At 62.2% G+C, this 19,633-nt stretch overlaps 1 protein-coding gene across 1 annotated transcript in view; it reads right to left on the bottom strand.

Moving 5' to 3' along the window:
* Positions 1-18,758, bottom strand: part of SLC9A3R2 (SLC9A3 regulator 2) — a 34,191-nt gene extending 15,433 nt beyond the window's left edge. The window contains exons 1-2 of the mRNA XM_040574790.1: positions 18,305-18,758; positions 13,176-13,433 (exon numbers count right to left, since the gene is read on the bottom strand). Of these exons, the coding sequence (XP_040430724.1) occupies positions 13,176-13,433; positions 18,305-18,514 (468 nt within the window). The 5' untranslated portion in view covers positions 18,515-18,758. The remainder of the gene's footprint in view (positions 1-13,175; positions 13,434-18,304) is intronic.
* Between the last annotated feature and the right edge of the window lie 875 nt (positions 18,759-19,633).

The following is a 19,633-nucleotide window of genomic DNA, read 5'->3' as shown; positions in this document are numbered from 1 at the left end:
GCAATCACTACCCTAATAGAAAAGGAGGAGTGAAAACTCTGCCGAGCTGCAACAGAGCACCTTCTGGCAAAGCCTGCCATCGCCCCAGTCTGTGCTGGGTTGTCTCAGCTCCCCCGGCAGCTCAGGGAGGAGCAGGGGTCTGCAGGGCCCCGAAGGGATGCGTGATGGGCACAGCAGCACTGCCGCAGCAGCACGACCCACAGCCCCCCAAGCAATGGCAGAGAGCAGTCGGAGACCTAAAAACGCTCAGGCATCGGCACCCAAAATCAGCCACCTGCCACCATGCAACCTGGGCATCCCAAGGACAATGAGATGGAGCAGCGGGACCCCGGGATGTGGCAGTCCCCTCCCTGCCTTATGACCCCCGCCACCCCAGCCAAGCTCCCCACTGCTGTCACAGCCCCGACCGCACAGCTTGGTCATCACCAACCCAAACCGCCAGCACCTCCGCTGCCAGACCCGAACGTGAGGCCTGGGCTGCCTTAGAGTATTCAAATTGCTTCCATTATTCCAATTGCTTCAATTATTCAAATTGCTCCAGCTGGGTTGGAGTAATAGAAACATCAAAAATATATATATATATATATATTTATTTATTTATTTATTTATTTATTAAAGGGTAGAAGCCATGAAGGATTTGTGTGCTTTTCCTTAAGGGCTCCAGCACTCCTCCCCACACACACCCCTGCAGCAACCAGGCGCTGCGCCCTTGCTCTGGGAACACCCAATTCCCGGCGGCGCTGCTCCGGGTGCTCCCGCAGCGCAGGGTGCTGAGCACGCACGCAGGGCACGGCGCTGGCTGGATGCGTCCCGCTGCTTTCTCTGCCAGCGCGCAGCACAAAGGGAGCAAATGAGTATCGCAGGCAAGCTCAGAGACAGCAAAGTGATTCCAATTAGCAGTGGAAAGCATCCAGCCCGGGTACTCAGCAGGACCTACAGCCAAGCTGCAGCTGATATGGTAATTTGGATATTTTCAGCGAGCGAGGTTTTGGCTCGTCGGGCCTGCCGCAGCAAACAAAGCGCGAGTTTGGAGTGGTGACAGCTGCACGGGGCAGCAAGCCCCCATCGGGTAACGCTCCCCATCGGGTAACGCGCCCCGTGCCTGCCAGCCCAGGCCCTGCCAGCTCTCGAGAGCAGAAATCGTGCCAAAACGCTGCGCTTCCTCAAGAGCAGCGGGCGCCCTGTGGGGATCAGCCCCGGGGCCGGCAGCAACGCGCTCTGCATCACCCCCAAGACGCGCACTGCAGCACCCTGGTCCTCCTGAGCCCATGCACCCAGCCCGGTCCCTTCCGTGCAGTATGGGACACAAATCTTGCGTGAGAGCAGGGCAGCTGCGGCAGTGCCAGGCTGCAACAGAGCCAAGCCTTGGCCACGGCCCCTCAGACCCCACCAGAGGCTGTCATCCTCAGAAACCACTGGGCAGAAGAGAACACGAGCGGGATGCAAAAGGCGGGGAGAAGCGGCAGAGCCCCTCTCCGCGCTCCCCAGCACCGTGCCGCAGCGTGACAGAACCCCCTGAGGCACCGCGGGGCCTCTCGGGAGGTGCTGCAGCAGGACCGTGCCCTGCCTGGTGTCCCCCAGCGAGGGCCACGCGCCCTGGGCACGGCCCCCCCCGGCAGGGCAGCTGCCCCAGCCAGGCACCGCCAGCCCCGCCACGAGCCACGCGCTCAGCCCGACCCCGCGGGGTCCCGCTGCTCCCCGCCGCCCAGCAGCGGTGCCAAGCACTGCGATCTCCGTGTCATTTCTCAGGAATCCCCCAGCTGGGGAGTTTCTCAGCAAGAGGCTGCAAAAGCCAGCCTTTTTTCTTTTTCTTTTTTCTTTTTTTTTTTTTTTTTTCCTCCCCCTCCGCTGGCGTTCAGGCAGACGCAGGCAGCGAGGGAAGCTCGCTCGCCTCTCCCCAGCGCACGCATTCCCACCCCCGGCAGGGCTGCAGCCAGGACCGGCACCACGCGCTTGGCTGGAGCAGGGGAGCAGCTGGCCCCGGAGGGAAACGGAGGGAGGCAGGGCAGGAGAGAGAAAAAACGCCACGTGCATGTGTTTGCTTTGAGAGAGACAACTTTTCCAGCGCGATCTGCCAAGGGAACTCGCAGCCGGGAAGCCCGCGTGCAGGGGGAGAGCAGCTATAGGACGACACGGGGCAGCAACGCGGTCCTCACGGGCTGGGGTTTGTCCACCAGGAAAAACAAGGGATCTGCCTGCTGGAAGCAGAGGCAGCCCACAGAGCCCGAGGGAGCTGCTTGCCTGTAGGTGGGAGGGAAGGAGGCAAGGTGGTCGCTCTGTGCAGGGCTCCAGCTGCTGGGAAGGGGGAAAAGTCCTTCCCACGCCCGCCACGAACCTCTCCAGGGCGAGGGAAGGGATTGCTGCTGGGCCACGGGGAGGCAGAGACTGGGAACAGCCTCCCAGGGGCAGGTGACTCCCATGGAGCTGCCCAAGCCGAGTGCTGGGAGGCCCTGGGGGGGACGTGCCCTGCTCTGTCCCAAAGCAGAGGCACCACTGCCAGCCTTGGTGGCACATCCCGGCGTCCCCAGCACCTCTCCAAGGGCAGGCCCTGGAGCCCAAGCCACGGCTCCTCCACAGGGCAGGGCTCGGAGCACACCCTGCATGTGAGCTCGCGCTTGCTTACAGGGAGCTTACAGCCTGTGAGCCCGGGACAGTGGGGTCTCTGGCCATAGCCACCCCCATAAAACCACCGACCACGCGGTATCAGCCTGCCCTTTGGACTCTTCAGCTTCTTGCCGAGGCCAAGCCTTGAGCAATCACCAAATCACTCATTAATGCTGGCTCCCTTAACTGCCTTCATTAATCCCAGCCACCGGCAGGAACCCAGGACCCCAGCCGTACCGGCTTTGTGCTCCCGCTGCAGCGGGGTCGCCAGGTGCCACTGTGATGTCCCCAGCCCCACGCCAGCAGCTGCAGCGGCCTCCACCACCGCTGCCCCACGGTGACCAGCTTGGCACCGTGGCTGCCCAGGGGAACCCTCCTGGAGACGGGGGTGCTCCCATGCAACGCACTGGGGAGCCCCAGGGGCTCATTGCAATGGAAGGGTCACCATGTAGGGCAGGCAGTGACCCACATCCCATGGGGCCAGCACCAGCCTCCTAAAGCCCCCCAAGGAGCTGCCTGGAAAGCCTGACTTCCCGAGGCAGGGAGCAGCAATGGGCAGGGCAGTAAATAACCCACAGCCCTGCAGAAAGCGGGCTGATGGCTGAGCTGTGTGACACGGGGTGGGAGAGCCCGAGAGCCCCCAGTCCCTGCCCAGAGCCCACACAGCCTCCCCAGCCCTGGACAAAAAGGCAAAGGCGGGTCATGGGGACTATTTTAGACTTGCCGAGCCCAACAAAGCACACACAAAAGAGGCAGAGACCCCCCAAGCCATCACAGTGGCCCTTCGGGGCTGTCCCCTCCGCTCTGCCACCGAGCCCACCCCGTGCCCAAGCGTGGGGCTGGTGGATGCGAAGGAGCTGGGCAGGACGAACTGATGCCGCGGGCCCACGGTCACACTGCACGCTGCTGTGTGCCTCCCAGCAGTGCTCCCCAGCACGGGGACAAGTCCACACCTCCCTGCCCGGCCCCCGCCGGTGTAGCAGGGAGAACAGGCGCTGCTCTGTGAGCCCACCGCGCCGGGGAGCATCGGGGACCGGGGAAGTTCAATAGTTTACTACCAATATTTGTCTTGGCTGAGCAGCAGAGCTTTCGGGAGGAAACGGGGAGGGGGGAGGGCTCCCAACATCCTCTGCATTCCTTATAATGAAAGTAAAGGCAGTGCTGTGGCACCCGTGCCTGGGGTTAACTAAATGTAAGGCCTTTTTTATTTCAAGACCCTGCAATAAAATATCCAGGGGGACAACTTTCAGCAACCAGAAGGGAGTGAGGCACCTCACTATTGGCCCTCAATGGGACATGCAAACTACCCCCACCTCCCAAGCCCTGCAACTCAAAGCTTTTACACAAAATCTGCCCTGGGCACACCACCTGGAGCTGATGGCTCCACCGGAGGCTCTCCTTCACATCCGTAAACTCAGCCTCTTTCCAAAATGCCAGTGCCGGCTCCAAATCACGGGATCGAACCAGGACCTGGTGCACCGAGGAACAGAGCTACTTCCCACACAGCTGCGGTGCTCAGCTCAAAATCTGCAGATTTTAAACCCAGCTCCCCAAACCGGGACGGCTGCAGATGCCCCTTGCTTGCCGCAGGCTGCAGGAAGCCACACGTTTATCTCCACCGGGGCGGCCAAACGGCACGGCCGTGCTGGGGCAGATAAGGGCAGCGCTAGCAAAGCCCCACGTAGCGACCAGCGGTGCAGGGCACATGCAACGTGGGCACAGGGAACCCCCCCGATAACCGCTGGAGCCAGCGCAGGGCTGCGGCTGCAGGCACCGATAACCCCAGGCGAGGTGAGCACGCGGCCAGGCGCTCTCAGCACCCCGGTGTTTGCCCCCGTGCCGATGCCCGTCCCCCTTTCTGAAGACCCCCAAACTCCTGCAGGCCGTCCCCACGGGAAGAGCTGAAAAGAAACAGAAAGCCCGAGGCAGCAAGAAAAGCAGCCGCCCTGGGAAGCCCTGGGCTGGCGGAGAGAGGGGTCTGGGTGCCAGGAAGACCCAGCAGCCGCTGCAAGGAGCGGCACAAGGCAGTTTTTATTCCTGCTTTTGGGCTGCCCCAAGCACCCGTCAGCACAAGGCGGGTCTCCTGCGTACCCCATCCCTGGGGCAGACCCAGCCCCGATATCAAGGCAAGCCCTGTCCTCATAAACAGCTTCCAGGCAAGAGCGGGGAACTTTTCCAGGCAAAGCAGACCGTTCATCCTTCTTAGAACTAATTAGGGCTTGTCTTAATTAAATCCCACTAACCATGAACAACCGCAGGGCCAGAATTAACTGCTTTACCTGGGATGCCCCCTGGCCGCTCACGCGGGACGGTCAGCCCAGAGCGAGCCAGCAGGTGCTGCAGACAGGGAGTGCTGCCCGTGCTGGGCACGGGGGACAAGGTGGGAGCAGCCTAGGCTTAGTTGAGGTGACCGAAGCCCCACAAACCAGACCCAGCACCCGGGGGATGGCACAGCCACATCCCCGTCCCTGGTGGCCACAGAGCACCTCGGGGCAGGAGGTTAACCTGCAGGGCAGCGAGCAGGGATTAGCCCGCCCGCCGCCTTTTGTGCCACTCATTTCTTTAAGGGGATTAGTCCCTGTAAGTCCATAAGAGGGTTTTAATGACATAACACCGCGGGGACTCCTCCGGGTCCCTGCAGGCAGTGAGCCTTGCTTAATGGGATTTGCAGCAGACAGCACTGAAGGTCTGTATCCTGACCCCACCAATTCGCTGCTGCCCCCGCGCCCCGTTCCCTTCATCCGCCCACTTCCAGATGCTTTCCCACAGGTACGCGCAGCCAGGGCTCGAGTGGCAGCAGTACCAGCCACGGGGCAGCACAGGGCACAGCTCGGTGCCGTGTCCCCGTGGAGGGGAAGAGTCCCAAAGCCACTGCTGCAGCACCAGCACCCGTAGGAAGCCACCTTTCCCTTAGGGATAAAGCTACGTTGAGTTTGGCTTTCCTGGAGTCACTGCTGACAGATACCTACATTTACTCATAACAGACTTGTGCAAGGCTTTAGTGGGAAGAGAGATATTTGGCCAAAAAAACGCAGCTCCAAGTCTGGTCATGGTTTAAGCGTACACAGCAGTCGAACCAAAACACTCAGGAGTGCAGGCAAGAGCGGCAATGAAATTAAATTACAATGTGGAACTTGCCAGAAATAATTATGTCTACAAGTTGGGTTTTAATTCCTTACTTATAGAAACCTGTGGACCTGGAGAAGCCCTTTGCTGATTAAGAGTTTAATTTTTCTCGCTCATATCCCAGCCTGGAGCCTCCCGAGACCACCGCCTGTAAAACCTCCATACCTAGAGACGGAGCCAAGGACTGGGAGCCAAACCTGGCTCTCTTCAGACCTTAATTTAGTGTGCCAAGCTCTCCTGTAATGCTGGGCAAGCCGCTCAACTGCTCAGTCTCCCTGCCCAAAGAGCAGGAAAGACACATATGGAGCGAGGCAACGCCACAGCCATCGCATCTCACTCGTGTGCTATTACAGCTGCAATCAGTGCGGGGATACTGCCTTGCGGATTAAAGAGAGCTCTTTAGAAGCTCGTTTGGAAGCCGCGTGTGCCCGCCCGACAGCTGGAAGCCGCGGCCCCTTCCCTTCCAGCCCAGGAATGTGCGCCGTGAAGGCAGCGCGCACACCGCACGCTCGCTCTGTGCGCTCCCACTCCCCGTGAGCACTGCTGTAACCCCGGCACCTCACCCTGCGCCGGAGCTGCCCCACGCCTGCTGCCACCTCCAGTCCCTGGCCATTTTTCAGTCCCCCACACTGGCTCTGCCCAGGGCATCGCCCACGGCAGCACCAGGGCTGGAGCCAAGCGCCTCCAGGCCCAGCCACCTTGCACCGGGCACCAGGCGCAATCCTGGATAGAGACGACTGGAACCATGTGGTTCCCGCATTAATTTGGGTCTTGGGAATAAAGAACACAAAACAAAAGCCACATTGTTTTAAGGTGAGAAAGCTAAAGCGCTCAACACTTCAGAGCTTTACAGAAAGAAAAGCATTTTCTTATGAAAACTGACGTTTTTGCACCTGAAAACAAACTCATCACAAAAACCATCACAAAAAAAAAAAATTATCAAGTTTGACCCATAGATTTCCAACCCTGTGGCTGAAGCCACCCATGAGCTGCTGCATCCCATCACAGCCGCCCCGCAGGAGCTGCAGCCCAGCCCCACGACAGGACCACGAGCAACGCGCCGGGACGGAGCAGAGTCACGGCAGAGGCGCTGTGCAGCTGCCAGGGCACATGCAGAAGGTCCAGATCCTGCCAGATGATTTTTAATTTATTTGAAAGCATTTAATATTTGTACTATTGAACAGAACCATTAAACGGCTGGCGCAGAGCCCGTGAGGAGCAGGGCTGTTATTAAAGCAAGCTGCTCGAGCGCATCCCTGCGAGCAGAGGGGGGCCAGGGCTGGCTGCAGCAGAGCAAGCTGCAGTTTGAACTGCTCCCATTAACACTGGGGTTTTTTAAAATCATTTTGAGGGAAAGCTTTTGATTACCCAGGGATGCAGAAAGGAACATCATCGGCTGCAGTTCAACCCCTCCAATGCAGTGAGGTCACATCTCTTGGTGTTAGCAGTGTCACCGCTCTGCAGCCAGGCAATGGGCTGGGATGCAAACACAACCCACCAGGAGGTGGCAGGTCCCCGGGGGGTGACCCCACTGTTCCCTCACGAGGCCAAGCATCCCTCAGGAGCACGTGGCCCCAGGAACAAAGACCCTTGGCAGGGCGCAGCTCCTCCCGATGCTAATCTGCCTCCCGCTCCCTTCCACTTGCTTTGTGTTTCACTAAAAATATCCCACGGAGGAAGTTTCTGCTGCGGGGTGGATGCTCTCCTCCAGGGAGGGGCTTCCTGCACCACCCCACGTGAAAACACCCCCCGGCGAGCTCCTCGCTGGGACCCACGGCCCCGCCAAGCTGCAAGGGGGGCTCCTGCCCACCCCTTCCCTCGGTCCCACAGCCCAGCTGCAGACCCTGGGTGCTTTGGGTGCTGGGACACAGGCACAGCCCGCAGGAAAGGAAGCATTTGACATCCAAATGTGTGCCCCCAACCCCTCCGTCTGTGAGGGACCAGGGTGCAGAGCCAGGGCTGACCCTGCCAAAGTGCAGCACAGAGAGCATCGCGCTGCCGTCTGCACCTTGCAGTGCTGGGGAGTGCCCCTGGGGTGGGAGGAGCAGGATGAGGCTCAGACCCCTGCTGAGAGCTGTGAGCACTGCGGGATCATCAAAACCTGGGGCTCCAGCAAATCCCACTGCACAGAACGTACTGCAATACCCGCCCAAAACTGATACCAAAACAAATAAAAGAAGTTAACGGACTGCTGGTACACAAGGGGGAGCAGACTTGTAGGCACAGGGCTAGGACTGCCCCTGTCTGCAGCAAGGCAATGGGACCAGAGCCCCCCAAACAGCACAGACCCCAAGATGCTGCACAGCCCTGCACCACAGAGAGCTGCAAGAAACACATCCAGCTCCTGAAAGCCCCTGCAAAGGTACTCTGCAAAAACACAGGTTTCATCCTACTCCTTTTAAGAAAGCCCCAACGTCCAGGACCGTCAGAGAAACAGTCTGAAAGATTGATTATTTGTGCGCGTTTGCCCTATCCCCAATCCCCATCCCCAAGTCGCTGCAGCTGCTCCCGTGCCCTGGGTGCTGTCCTTGCACCGAGTCCACCCGGCCCGCGACACTCGATGCCGGCGAGCCCGGCGGTATCAATAATGCAGCGGGGTCAGCGCCAGCTCGGGGCCGCCGGCTTCCCCGCGGCTCAGCTGCACGCCAGCCTCTGCCTCTCGGACGGGATTAACGTGCTAATCCCAAAAGAAAGCCTGGCTTCAGCTCCTTGGGCTGGGCTCCAGCCGTGACAGAGCCCTTCGCCCATCCCGTGCACCCCGGGGTGCTGCTTCCCTGGCTCCTTTTGGGCACTTTCTCTTCTCCAGCAAGGGCAGGGGAAGCTGCGCTCCCATCCCAGACCCTCAGCTGGACACAGCAGAGCAGCACCCCAGCTGCTGTGGGCATCGCTGGGCAACAGCTCCAGTGCAGAAAGGGCTTCACAAAGGTTTTTAAGCAAAAAAACAAGATAAGGTAGATGTATGCCTGCTCGGACAGCCAGGCTGGTGGCGTACACAGGGCGCCCTCCCGGCGCTCCCCTTTCCGAGCGGCACTGCTCAGCTCTGGGCGCTCCTGCTGCCAGGCTACACCCCTGCACCTCGCCGGGCTGGGACTCGGCTGCAGCCTGAAGGGAACCCAAAGAGAAGGAAACCCACGACTACTGCAGTGTCCACAGAGATGCTGCAGGAAGAGCAGGGAACAGGGCCGGGATGCAGCCTCAGCTCCCTCGGTCCATGCTGGAGAGGTTTATCTGAGCCTTGATCCGTGCCTCAGCCCCAAGCAGGGGGAACCAGGGACTCGTCCTGCTGTCCCCTCTGGTCACAGCCAGCCCCTGGGACCCGAGGAGCACAGGATGCTGCAGGGAAGTGCTTTAATTTAAAGCACGAATTTATTTATTTTTTTAAATTGCATAATTACTGCAGACATTTCTGCTCATGTTAGGTTTTATTACATCTTTGTGGTTATTCTACAAGCCCTAAATTTTGGGCCTCAACTGAGCTGGCAAAGCTCCCCAAAAACATCTGTCCCGAGTTATTCCTCTTCCAGCGCTCCGGCAGAAAGCTGGCGGCAGGAGATGTTGCAATGCGGAGTTTCATTTGCAACAGAAACAAAAGTTCTTATGCCTGACCCAAACAGAAGGGTAAATATTTACTGCCCCCATGTCAGTGCTGCCCCGCACCTGCGGGTCCCCGAGCCCACGCGCTCGGCCCTGCTCCTCCAGGACAAGGCACGGCCGTCCCCAGGGCCCCGCTGCTGAGTGCGGGACGGGCCCGTGGCACGCACCAGGCTCAGCGCCTGCTCGCTGTCACGAAGGGCCCCCCAGGGGGGTCGCCCATTTTCCTGCTCGCTTTATGGCTGGTGGTTCTTGCCAGGCTCAGGCAGGGGCCAAACAAAACCCGGCCACTGATTCCCCCACGTTAAAGTTCCTGGCACAGGAAAACAGGCTGCTTGAATCCAGAAGCTGCTAAACAAAATGTGGGCTCATTTTCCAAAAGACGATAAATGACAGTCATCGCAGCCCCTTCACATCCCCAGCCCCCAAATCGTGCTTTGGTGTGACCGGAACAACAACACGGGAACTGCATCACCCCGAATGCCTCTCCAGGGCCTTGTTCTTGTTTCTCCTGCAAACACAGCTGGAGCACAGCGAGGTAGCAAGTCCCAACAGGAGCAAACCCCCAGGGACGCTGCTAACGAGCACATCGGACCTGCATGGCTGTAACGGGGACCCAGGCTCCGCTGGGCAGAGTCCCCCTGGGAGCAGCAGGGTGAGCCGAGCCACGGGCAGCCCCAGCCCCCAGCTGCCCGTGCCCCACAGCACACCGGCAGCCCGAGCATTTCACACCACCACTAACTGCGCCGTCCCAAAGGCACCTTGGCAATAAAAGCAGCTCACAGAGGAACGCAGCACCCGACGCACCTGAACAGCCCGAGCAGAGCTGGGAGCTGCACTGCCCTCCACCGCAGGTTGCCCACTGACTCCAAAACCCCACGAGCCCTGGGAACAGGGGGACACAGGGACAAGGAAGCAGCACCAGCACGGCACGTTCATGGGGCTCAGCCCTTCTGTCAGCACCGCTGAGCCTGGGTCACACCTCACCTCCCCGCAGGAGGCATTGGTGTGGCCAGCTTTGTTTGCCTGCAGGGCAAATTGCATTGCAGATTCAAGGCAGGGATTTTAAAGACAAGACTTTCAGAATATTTGGGTACTCAGAGGTGTTCCCTCAAGCATGGGGGACACAAACTGAGCTCAGAGCAGTAGGATGGGGCCTTGCAGACCCTGCTCCCAGAGCCACAAGTGCCCTGGTGCCGGGGACAGCAGCACTCCGATGGGCGCACGCTGCTGGCAGCCAGCCCTGCTCTCAGGGCAGGCAGCCTGATTTTAAATACATGCTGAATTATTCATCGCGCTACAGTGCTTGCTGGAGGCACAGGGTCCTGGACACCGGGTCGCTGCTGGGGCGTGTGTTAACCTCCCTGCCCAGAGCCACCGCCACTTCTCGCTCAGAAGTGGAAGGCAGCAGCAGGGGGAGGCCGGCAGGGCTCTGCCCACTGCATCGCCTCCCCACTGCCCACAGCTCAGGCACCCCGAGCTGCCAGATTTCCCTCCTCTTTCTTTCAGTTGCTCCTTGCTTTAGGCTGCACCGAACAACCTGGCTTCACATAAAGCATAGCTGCAGCCTTTACATGAACAAACGCCGCCAGTGCAGCCCCATCCTGCCCCAAGCACCAGCCCCGGTCCCCACGGCGGCAGGTCAAGGCCGTGGGTCTGCAGGAGGAGCAGAGCTGCCATCTCTCCTCCTTCCCTGAACACCTCCAGGGAAGGACACAAAAGCACCAGACGAAGCCCAGCTTGTCCTGGTGCTGCTGAGCCCAGCACCACGTCCCTGCCAAATCTGGTTTAGGGGAGTCCCTAATGGGACCCCAGCTGCCATGGCCCCACAGCAGGGCCAACAGCCCGTCCCAAACCCAGCACCAGAGGGCTGAGTGCTGCAGGACACAGGGTGCAGCCATCACTGCCCTGGGCTCCAGCTGCTTCGGGACCCAGCAGGACACCCACACCGCCCAGACCATGCTCCTGGGGCAGCTCTGCCTTGAAGCAGGCAGGACGACAAGGCCCAGGAGCCAGGTCCTGCAGCTCCGGCCACCCGCAGCCCCGGCGCAGAAGTGACCTTGGGCAGGACAGCCTGCAGCACGCGGCTCTTCAAAGCGCTGCCGCAGGAGCAAAACAAATGCAGAGCTGCTGCAAGCACCCGATGGGCTTCAAACTGCTCGGCAGCCCCACGAACAGCCCCCGTCCCCATGGGTGGGCATCAGCCCCAGGACAGCCACCACTGCTGGGGCGCCCCAGGGATGGCCTTGCCCCGGAGCAGCCCCATCCCGAGCTCCCCCCACAGCCCCATATGGCAAAGCCACTGCGGGTCCCTTTGTCCAGCTGGGGCACTGCATCTGCTGGATGCCAGCGCTGGCACCACCGGCCCCAAAGGCAGCCCCACGCTGTGTGCTCACCCTGGCCAAGTCCCACAGGTGCCCCCCCCCCTCGCACCCCAGCCCACTCGGCTCTCCCTGTCCCACCCTCTCCTTGGAGGGAGCTGAAACCCAAAGGCCGGAAAGGACCGGCCCGTTCCCCGCGCCCGACTTCCCGTCAGCACAAACTGCTGGATTTCACCCAGCAAAAGAAACAGAGACAGGATAGGAAACCCCCAGCCCGGGAAGCCGTGCCCGGCCGCTCCCACCACGGCCCCGCTCCCCCCAGGCCCCATCCCCTCCCTCTGGCTGTCCCAGGGGAGCAGAAGCCCCCACGGCGCTGACCTCCATCCTCACCCAGAGCTTCAACCAAAACAGCCTCACATCACGCAGCCCGTCCTCCCCAGGAAGGGCGGCCCCCCCAGGGCAGGCACACCCCTGCGGGATGCAGGCAGCCCCGGAGGGAAGGGCTGCAGGCAAGACCCCCCCACACCCACATCGCCGTGCCTCCTGCCCCACGCCGGCATCACGTCTCACTTCCACAGGGGGATTTCCTCAGCTGGGGGGCTCCTGAGGACGTGAAGCTGCTGAAGCTGAATTTGGGAGCGGGGAAAGCCTTGCTCCAAAGTCCCCCCCAGCCCGGCCAGGGGCACAAGCCCCAGCTGGTGGCAGGAGGCTTGCACAGCCCCAGCTGCAGGTTTCACCCCTGCGTGACTCGGGTGGGTGCAGGATGGGGACAGCCAGCTGCACGGCGGTGGCAGTAATGTCTCGGTCCCATGCTGCTCCTGCCACGCTCGCACCCTGAGCAAGGAGGGTGCTGGGCCGAGCACGCTGCCTATCTGCGAGTGCAAGGCAGCGCCGTCACCGCCAGCCCAGCCCCAGCGGGGAGCCAGCCATGGAAACTGGACATCTTCCACCTCAAATTCTTTCCTTTTTGGAAAGGAGTTTACTAATAAAAGGCACTTACTGCAGAATCACAGCCCAGACCCAGGCCACTTGAAAAAGAGCTAATTTCCTTCCTATTTAAGCAAAAAGCTGAGAACACATTCGACCAGATGTTCCCTCCCTCCTAGAAATAATGGAGGCAAAAGGGGCTGATTCACCAAGGGCAGCTCCACCAAGCCTCCAGTCCGTGCTGCCTGTCCCTGTGGGCCGGGGACGCAGACCTTAGCCAGGCCCCATGGGACACTCGTCCCTAGGGCTGGGTGACCCCCCTGGTCCCCCTGCAGCCCCTGTGACCCTCTGGGAGCGCAGGGAGGGAGAGGCCAGCACAGCACCCAGCAGCCGATGCTGCTTCGAGCAGAGCGGATGAGGCCACGGGGCGGCTCACCCACAGCTCCAGGACACACCAGGAGACACACCAGGGTCCCCAGACCCAGCCGCCACATCCAGAAGGCTTTTCTCACGGGAAGCAAACAGTGCTCGGAGAGGGAGGTGCTCCCAGGGCAGCCGCATCCTGCCGCCCAGCCCCGCGCCCAGCACCACCAGCTCTGTGCTCACCTTCCTGCTGCCGTGCGAGGAGAAGCTGTGCGAGTGCCGCTGGAGGCTGCCCCCGCTCAGGTCCAGCTGCGGCTTCCAGACCTCCCCGTTGTCGCTGCCCACCGACTTGGTGGGCGAGACGCCAGAGCCCAGCAGGACCCCGCTGTGCACCATCTCCTCCGTGCACGTCAGGCGCAGGCTGCACAGGTACTCGTCCGTCTCCTTGTCCACCACGAGCAAGCGAGTCTCTGTCTCCACAGCTTTGATGCGCTGCACGACCTGCGGAGGAGGGAGGGAAACCAGTGAGCAGAAACCCCGGGACACCCCACCTGGGGCAGGAGCTGCACCCAAGGACCCCCAGCCTTGCAGCTTGGACCCCCAGTCCTTGAAGCCCCTGCAGCTTCAGCCTTGCTACCACCTCCGCTGGTCATGGGGAGAGGGGCAGGTCTTTGGGGGGGACCCAGGACGGCACATCTGCTGCCTGCAGCCCCAGGTGACAACAGTGACAACTCCTTCCAGCCCAACCCAAGGGACAAACCTTCCCGGGGCAGCTGCACGCACATCGCCTGGCATCACCCCTCTGCCCAGAGGCCACACACTGCACACCGAGCATCACAGGTCCTGCTGCCTGGCTTTGTCCCTCGGAGGGGGAGCACCATCTGTCCCGCTACACAACCTGCCCCACACACCCCCCTTCCCTTTATCTGGGGCTTCCTTCTTTCCCCAAACCCAGGGGCACAGCGGAGAGCCAGGGTACCCAAGGAGGCCCCGCGAACCAGCGCGCACACGCAGTGCCCCAGCTGCTTTGCGAGGCTCTCCCCTCCCCAGGAGGATTTACAAAAGAAACAATCTGATCTGCATTCATCCTCTCCTGCGCTACCGGACAGCGGAGATAAGAGAAACCAGCACCAGAAGCTGGGCCTGTCCCTGCTGGTATCCAGCTCCAGGCCCCGCTGAATAGGGGCCATTGTCCTCACACAGCCTCGCTTTTTTACATTTTTTTGTGACTGCAGCTCCTCTGAAAGGAGCTGGCGGTGTCAGCCCAGCGGGGAGGAAGGGGAGAGCCGGGCAGTTCGCACGTGGGAAAGTGGAGAGCTGCGCTCAGCAGCCCCGGAGGAGCCGGGCCTGGCACGTGAGGGGTACAACACAACGGGGTGGGAACGGGGCAAACCGAGGACAGGAGCAAGGGGCAGAGAAAGCCTCTGGGACTCCCTGCCAGCAGCCTCAGAGGACAGGCTCTGATGGGGCAAACACCTCCTCCTCCCTGCACGGCCTTCATCCCAGGGATGGGGATGGGTCCTGATGCTGCTCAGCAGCCGTCCCCAGCTGCAGGGGGCCGCTGGCCACCGCTCACTGCCCCGCAGACCCACACCGCCCCAGGCGTGCTGGGAAAGCCCCGAAGCAGTGCAGGCTTCCTTACAGCGCTCCTGCTCTGATCTAGGTCATGCCGGCCAGACACGCTGCAACCGCCAAGGTTAAAAGTGACAAATGAGCCTAATGTGCAATTAGCTAGCATTTATTTACTCCCCTGCAAGCTCCATTCAAGGTCAACAGACCCGGTATCTGCAAATGAAAAAAAAACAACCAAGAGGAAATTTATAGACTGCAGACAAGGCTGCCTGTCCTCAACAAACCGATCCACTGAGCGCTGAAGCCCTCCAGCCCTGCGCCAGACGGCAGCTTGCCCAGGGCTCCCATCCATAACCAGCCTGAAGGGTGCTTCTCCGCCGAGCCCCAGAAAATCCATCTGCTCCTTTTCACATCTATTTATAAGCGACATCAGGCAACGCTGCTGACACCGGCAAGGCAGCGCCTGAGCGAAGCCACTTCTCCAGAAGGGGATCTGGGAGCAGGCAGCCAGCACGCTGTGGCAGGAGAGGCAGCACCACGGAGCTGCCACCAGCGTGGGAGCTCAGTGGGGCTGGGAGCGGGGCCGGTCCCTGTAAGCACCACGTGCAGGGGAACTGCAGGTGCCAGCGCACGTTCCTCAAAGCTGCTGCACAGAGCAAAGCGTTCTCCTTTTTGGAAAGCCCCAGCGCCGCTGCTGGAGCTCAAGCACTGCACAAGCTGCACTACGCTCAGCTGCAGTCAGCACTGGGGGGCTCACAACACAAGACCCCCCCCAACGAGCTCCCAGATCCTCCCAAACCAACTGCAGCCCCGTGACAGCAGAAGAGAGAGACAACAGAAGCACCCTGAGACACCGCAGGTGCCACAACACGCTGGCTATGGCACAGTGGCCCAGCTGCCCCCCAGCTCCACACAGGCACAGCAGCAGTGGAACAAGCGTCCTCCCGGCCCTGCTCTGGCACTGCCACAAGTGCTGAGGGCTGTGCTGGGACACAGAGCAGGCACAGATCCCCCCTCCATGCCAGAAGGTCTTGCTGTGACAAGCCACCTGAGCAGCAAGGTGCTTCGGAGATGGAGCAGAGGGGCTGAGAGCAGAGCAGCAACCAGGTGCAGAGCCCAGTAACCTACCCGCCTCCGAGCCATGGCCACCACCTCACTCGCAGCTTTTCTGAAGGCAACTCAGCCTCCCCGACACATCCGGACCTTCCCAGTGCTGCTCCCAGCCCCACATCCTCCGCGACTCCACCCAGACCGGCTCCCACCCCAGCTGCACCAGCACCAGCCTGACAGAGCGCGCTGGGCCCGTCCACTCCAAGCAAACCCCAGCTGCCCGGGAAGGAGACCTGAGGAGCTGCCGGGATGGCACAGTTCCCCCCTCCTGCTCTGGATGTGATGCCTCCACCCTCACACAGCTCTGGCATCCCCAGGGGGGACCTGGAGGCTTTCCTGCACCGCCTTTTAACAGCACCACTTGGTTGCCTTTGCACTCGCCCCACTGGTACAGACACTTGTAGAAGAAGGGTTCCCATCCGAGACCTCCCCACATACAGAGACCACCACGGCACGAGCTCCCCATGGAGCCCCATGACCAGGCACCGGGGCTGCTCCTGGCCACCAGCAGCACAGCTCCACCAGGAGCCCTTTGCTCCCACCAGCTGCCGGACACACGCGTGTCTCGCACACAGCCCCCAGCTCTGCCTGCCCTGGGACGTTTGCCATGCCATGCAATCAAAGCACAGCTTCTCCACGAGGCACGGCTGACCCAAGGCAGGCAGAGGCAGGCTGCCCAGAGCAGCTCCCCGCTGGGGCTGCAGGGCTCCAGACCAGCAGTACCCACTCGTGCACCCCGTACTCAGCACCCACTGGGTCTGGGCACTGCCTGAAGGCAGCACCCCGCTGCTCTGCCCACCCATGCCCACCCACCGGGAGGAGACAAGCGAGCAGCCAGGACGCAGTTCTCACCCCAGATGGGAACAGGACGCCCTGAGAACACGTCCTGCCTTCGCTCCTTGGGGAAGGCTGTGGAAGCGGAGCACAGACGCAAATATCATCAACTTCAGCCCGAAACATAGTTGCACCAAATAGCAAGGCCTTGCGTGCTCCCAGCTCTGTCCTGCCAAGCTTCAGATGCATGTGGAGAAACACCGCTCATCCAAGGACAGGGACTGTAACAGCACAAAGACGGGAGGCCACGGCGAGCCCGGCTGCTCTCAGCCATCCACAGGAGCCAACATCCAACCACCACAGCATCACCCATCCCAACACGTCAGTGCTGGGCATTTTGTTGGGGAAAGACTTCTCCCCAGCTGGGTTTTGAGGGAAGACGAAGGGCAATCCCAGAGCAGGTCCAGGGCAGGGCTGCTCCTGCCTGCACGCTCAGGCACTGACGACACCACAGTGGGAGCACTTCAGGACAGCGAGCTCCAGGACAGCCTGGGTGGGATGCTCCATCCATACTCCATCCCATCCCACAGCAGGCTCAATCCTGCCTCTGCCAGCTGGAAATGGAAGAAGGAAAATCTCTCCCGTTCCGCTTTACCTACAAGACCCCCCACACGTTTCAGAGACATGTGCTGCTGTCTTGGCGTTGCTATCGCTCACTCCCCAGCATCCGATTTTCAGCGGGGAGCTCTGCTGGCTTCCAGTGGGGGAGAGCAGCCCAGCACTCTGCCCAGCTAGATCAAAGACATGGATCCTCCTTCAGTCACATTCAAGACAAACATCAACTTTTACACAGCTGGCTGATATTATCGAAACAAGCTAAATTAGCATGAGAGCCCCCCCAAGCCCACAGTGAAGAGCCCACAGGGCTTTCCTGGAGTCACCTAGACTGGCCACGATGCCCTGGAGGGCCTTGCCCTGAACACACCAACATCCATGCCAGCAGGGGAAACCCACACACCCCCAAGACACCACCGGGGCTGCAGCCTGCACCAGCCACGTCCCTGCTTGGCCCCGATAAAGCACTGGCAGCGGGTGCCAGGCGCGTGCTTTAAGTTACTACAACGCTACACCCCGTGGAGCCCCGCGGGCCACGAGGCAGATGGACACACTGGGTGCTGTGCCCCTGCGAGGGACAGCGGCTCCAGCCAGCCCGGAGCAGCCCCAAGCTCACCGCCTGTTTTCTGGACGGGGCTGTTTAAGAAACACGAGTTTTGATTTTATAAACAGAAGAGGACAAGGCCTGAAGCAGGCAGCTTCTGCAGCAGAGCTGGAAAGCAGCTCGCTTGGATCCCCCCCCAGCTGCGGCCACGGCCTCACACCAGATATTATTCCCCTACGAGCCCTATCTCGCCTAAGCCAGTCAAACTGCGGAACGCCTGCGGAGCTTTATCAGTAGATTTTGAGGTATCCTCGTCCGCCCCGCGCTGCAGAAGGAGCTTGCCCAAAGTGGCCGAGGGAACGCGGAGCAGAGCCGGAAACACAGCCCGGCTCCCCCGGCTGCTTTTCGCCAAGGATTGCATAACGCGGCGGTGCCCGGCCGTGCCCCAGCACCTTCGCCGTCCCCCCCTCGCCCACCCGGCGGGCCGGGGGCACCCCTACCCCAGCCCTGCACGGCGGGGACACGGCCCGGACCCCCGGCTGCTCCGGGGGGACGAGGGGCTGCATCCCCCCAGCAGATCTGGCCCGGCACCGGGGGGCACCCGGCGCGCCCCAGCCCCCCGGGACCCTCCCTTGGGGACGTTTTGGGAGCACCCCCCCCTCCTCCCGGCCCGGCCCGCTCGGGGAGGCCAGCACGGGGGTGGGTGCCGGGCCCGGGGGGGCGGAGAGGGGGGGCTGCGGGGGTCCCCTGCCCGGACCTGGTGGTGCGTCTCCTGCTCCACGTTGAGCCCGTTGACCTCCACGACGCGGTCCCCGGCGCGCAGCCCCGCCGCCTCGGCGGGGGAGCCGGGCTCCACTTTGCGGATGAACTGCCCGCTCTTGCCCTTCTCGCCGTGCAGGTGGAAGCCGTAGCCGTTCTCCCCCTTCAGCATGTGGCACAGCCGCGGCTTCAGCTGGTCCTTGGCCATGGCCGGGGCCGGCGGAGCGGAGCGCGGAGCGGAGCGGGGCGGGGGCGGCCGCGGGGCCCTTTTTATGCGCGGCGCGGGGCGGGCGCGGGGCGGCGGGGAGCGGAGGGGCGGGACGGGGCCGGCAGCGGGGCCGGGGCCGGCTCGGGGGCTGGGGTTTGGGCTGCGACTGGGGCTGGGATTGGGGCTGGGATTGGGGCCGGGGCCGGGGCGCTGCGCAGCGCGGCCATGCTGCGCGCTGCCCGCGGCGCCGGGAGCGAGGCGGGCGGGGAGGGGACGGCGGCGGGGACGGGGACGGGGACGGGCGGGGAGAGGCGGAGCCGGAGCTGGGGACGGGGACGGGGACGGGGACGGGGACGGAGCGGGCGGACCCGGGAAGGGAGCTGGACGGAACCGATGGAGCCTCCCGGGGCCGATGGAGCGGGGGCGCACGGAGCCGGGATGCCCGGGGCGCGCGGAGCGGAGCCGCCCGGGGCTGCCGGGGGCTGAGCGGGACCCCTCGGGGCTGAGCGGGACCCCCCGGGGCTGATCGGACCCCCCGGGGCTGCTGGGGGCTGAGCGGGACTCCCCGGGGCTCTGCTCCGGCCCCCGTTGCCCCCACCCCCGGCGCAGCACAGAGCCCCCGGGCTGCAGGGAGCGGGACCCCCGAGGGGCCAGGGCCGGAGCCCCGCAGCCCAGCCCGGCCCCGCAGCCGCCCCGCAGCCCTCCAGCCCCGCGAGGAGCACCCCGACACGGGAGGGAAGCTGGAGCTGAGCCCCTGAGCCCGAGCTGCCGGGGGAGCTGGGTGCTGAGCGGGCAGGATGCAGCCCGGCCGCTCTGTCCACCCTGCCACAGCCTGTGACCGTGGGGAGATGCAGAGCTCTTCGGGGGCCTCTCTGATCTGGCCAGTCTGGCACATGCGGAGCTGCCAGCCTGATGCGGGCATCCCTTCACGTGAAGGAGCTCAGAAATGGGGTGCTCAGCTCCATGCTGAGGACCAGCCCCGGGGCCAGCTGCCACAGGCCTGTCCTTCCCACGTCCCATTCGCCTCCATTTCTGCAGGACACCGAGTTCTCCCCAGTGATCTCCCCAGCTTGGTACACATGTAGCTTCTGACAAATGTTTTGTGTCCCCCAAATGCCA

The sequence above is a fragment of the Cygnus olor genome, chromosome 15, assembly GCF_009769625.2.
Source record: "Cygnus olor isolate bCygOlo1 chromosome 15, bCygOlo1.pri.v2, whole genome shotgun sequence".
Taxonomy (NCBI): Eukaryota; Metazoa; Chordata; class Aves; order Anseriformes; family Anatidae; genus Cygnus; species Cygnus olor.
The sequence above is the reverse complement of the archived record's forward strand: the minus strand, read 5'-3'. Positions and strand labels throughout refer to the sequence as shown.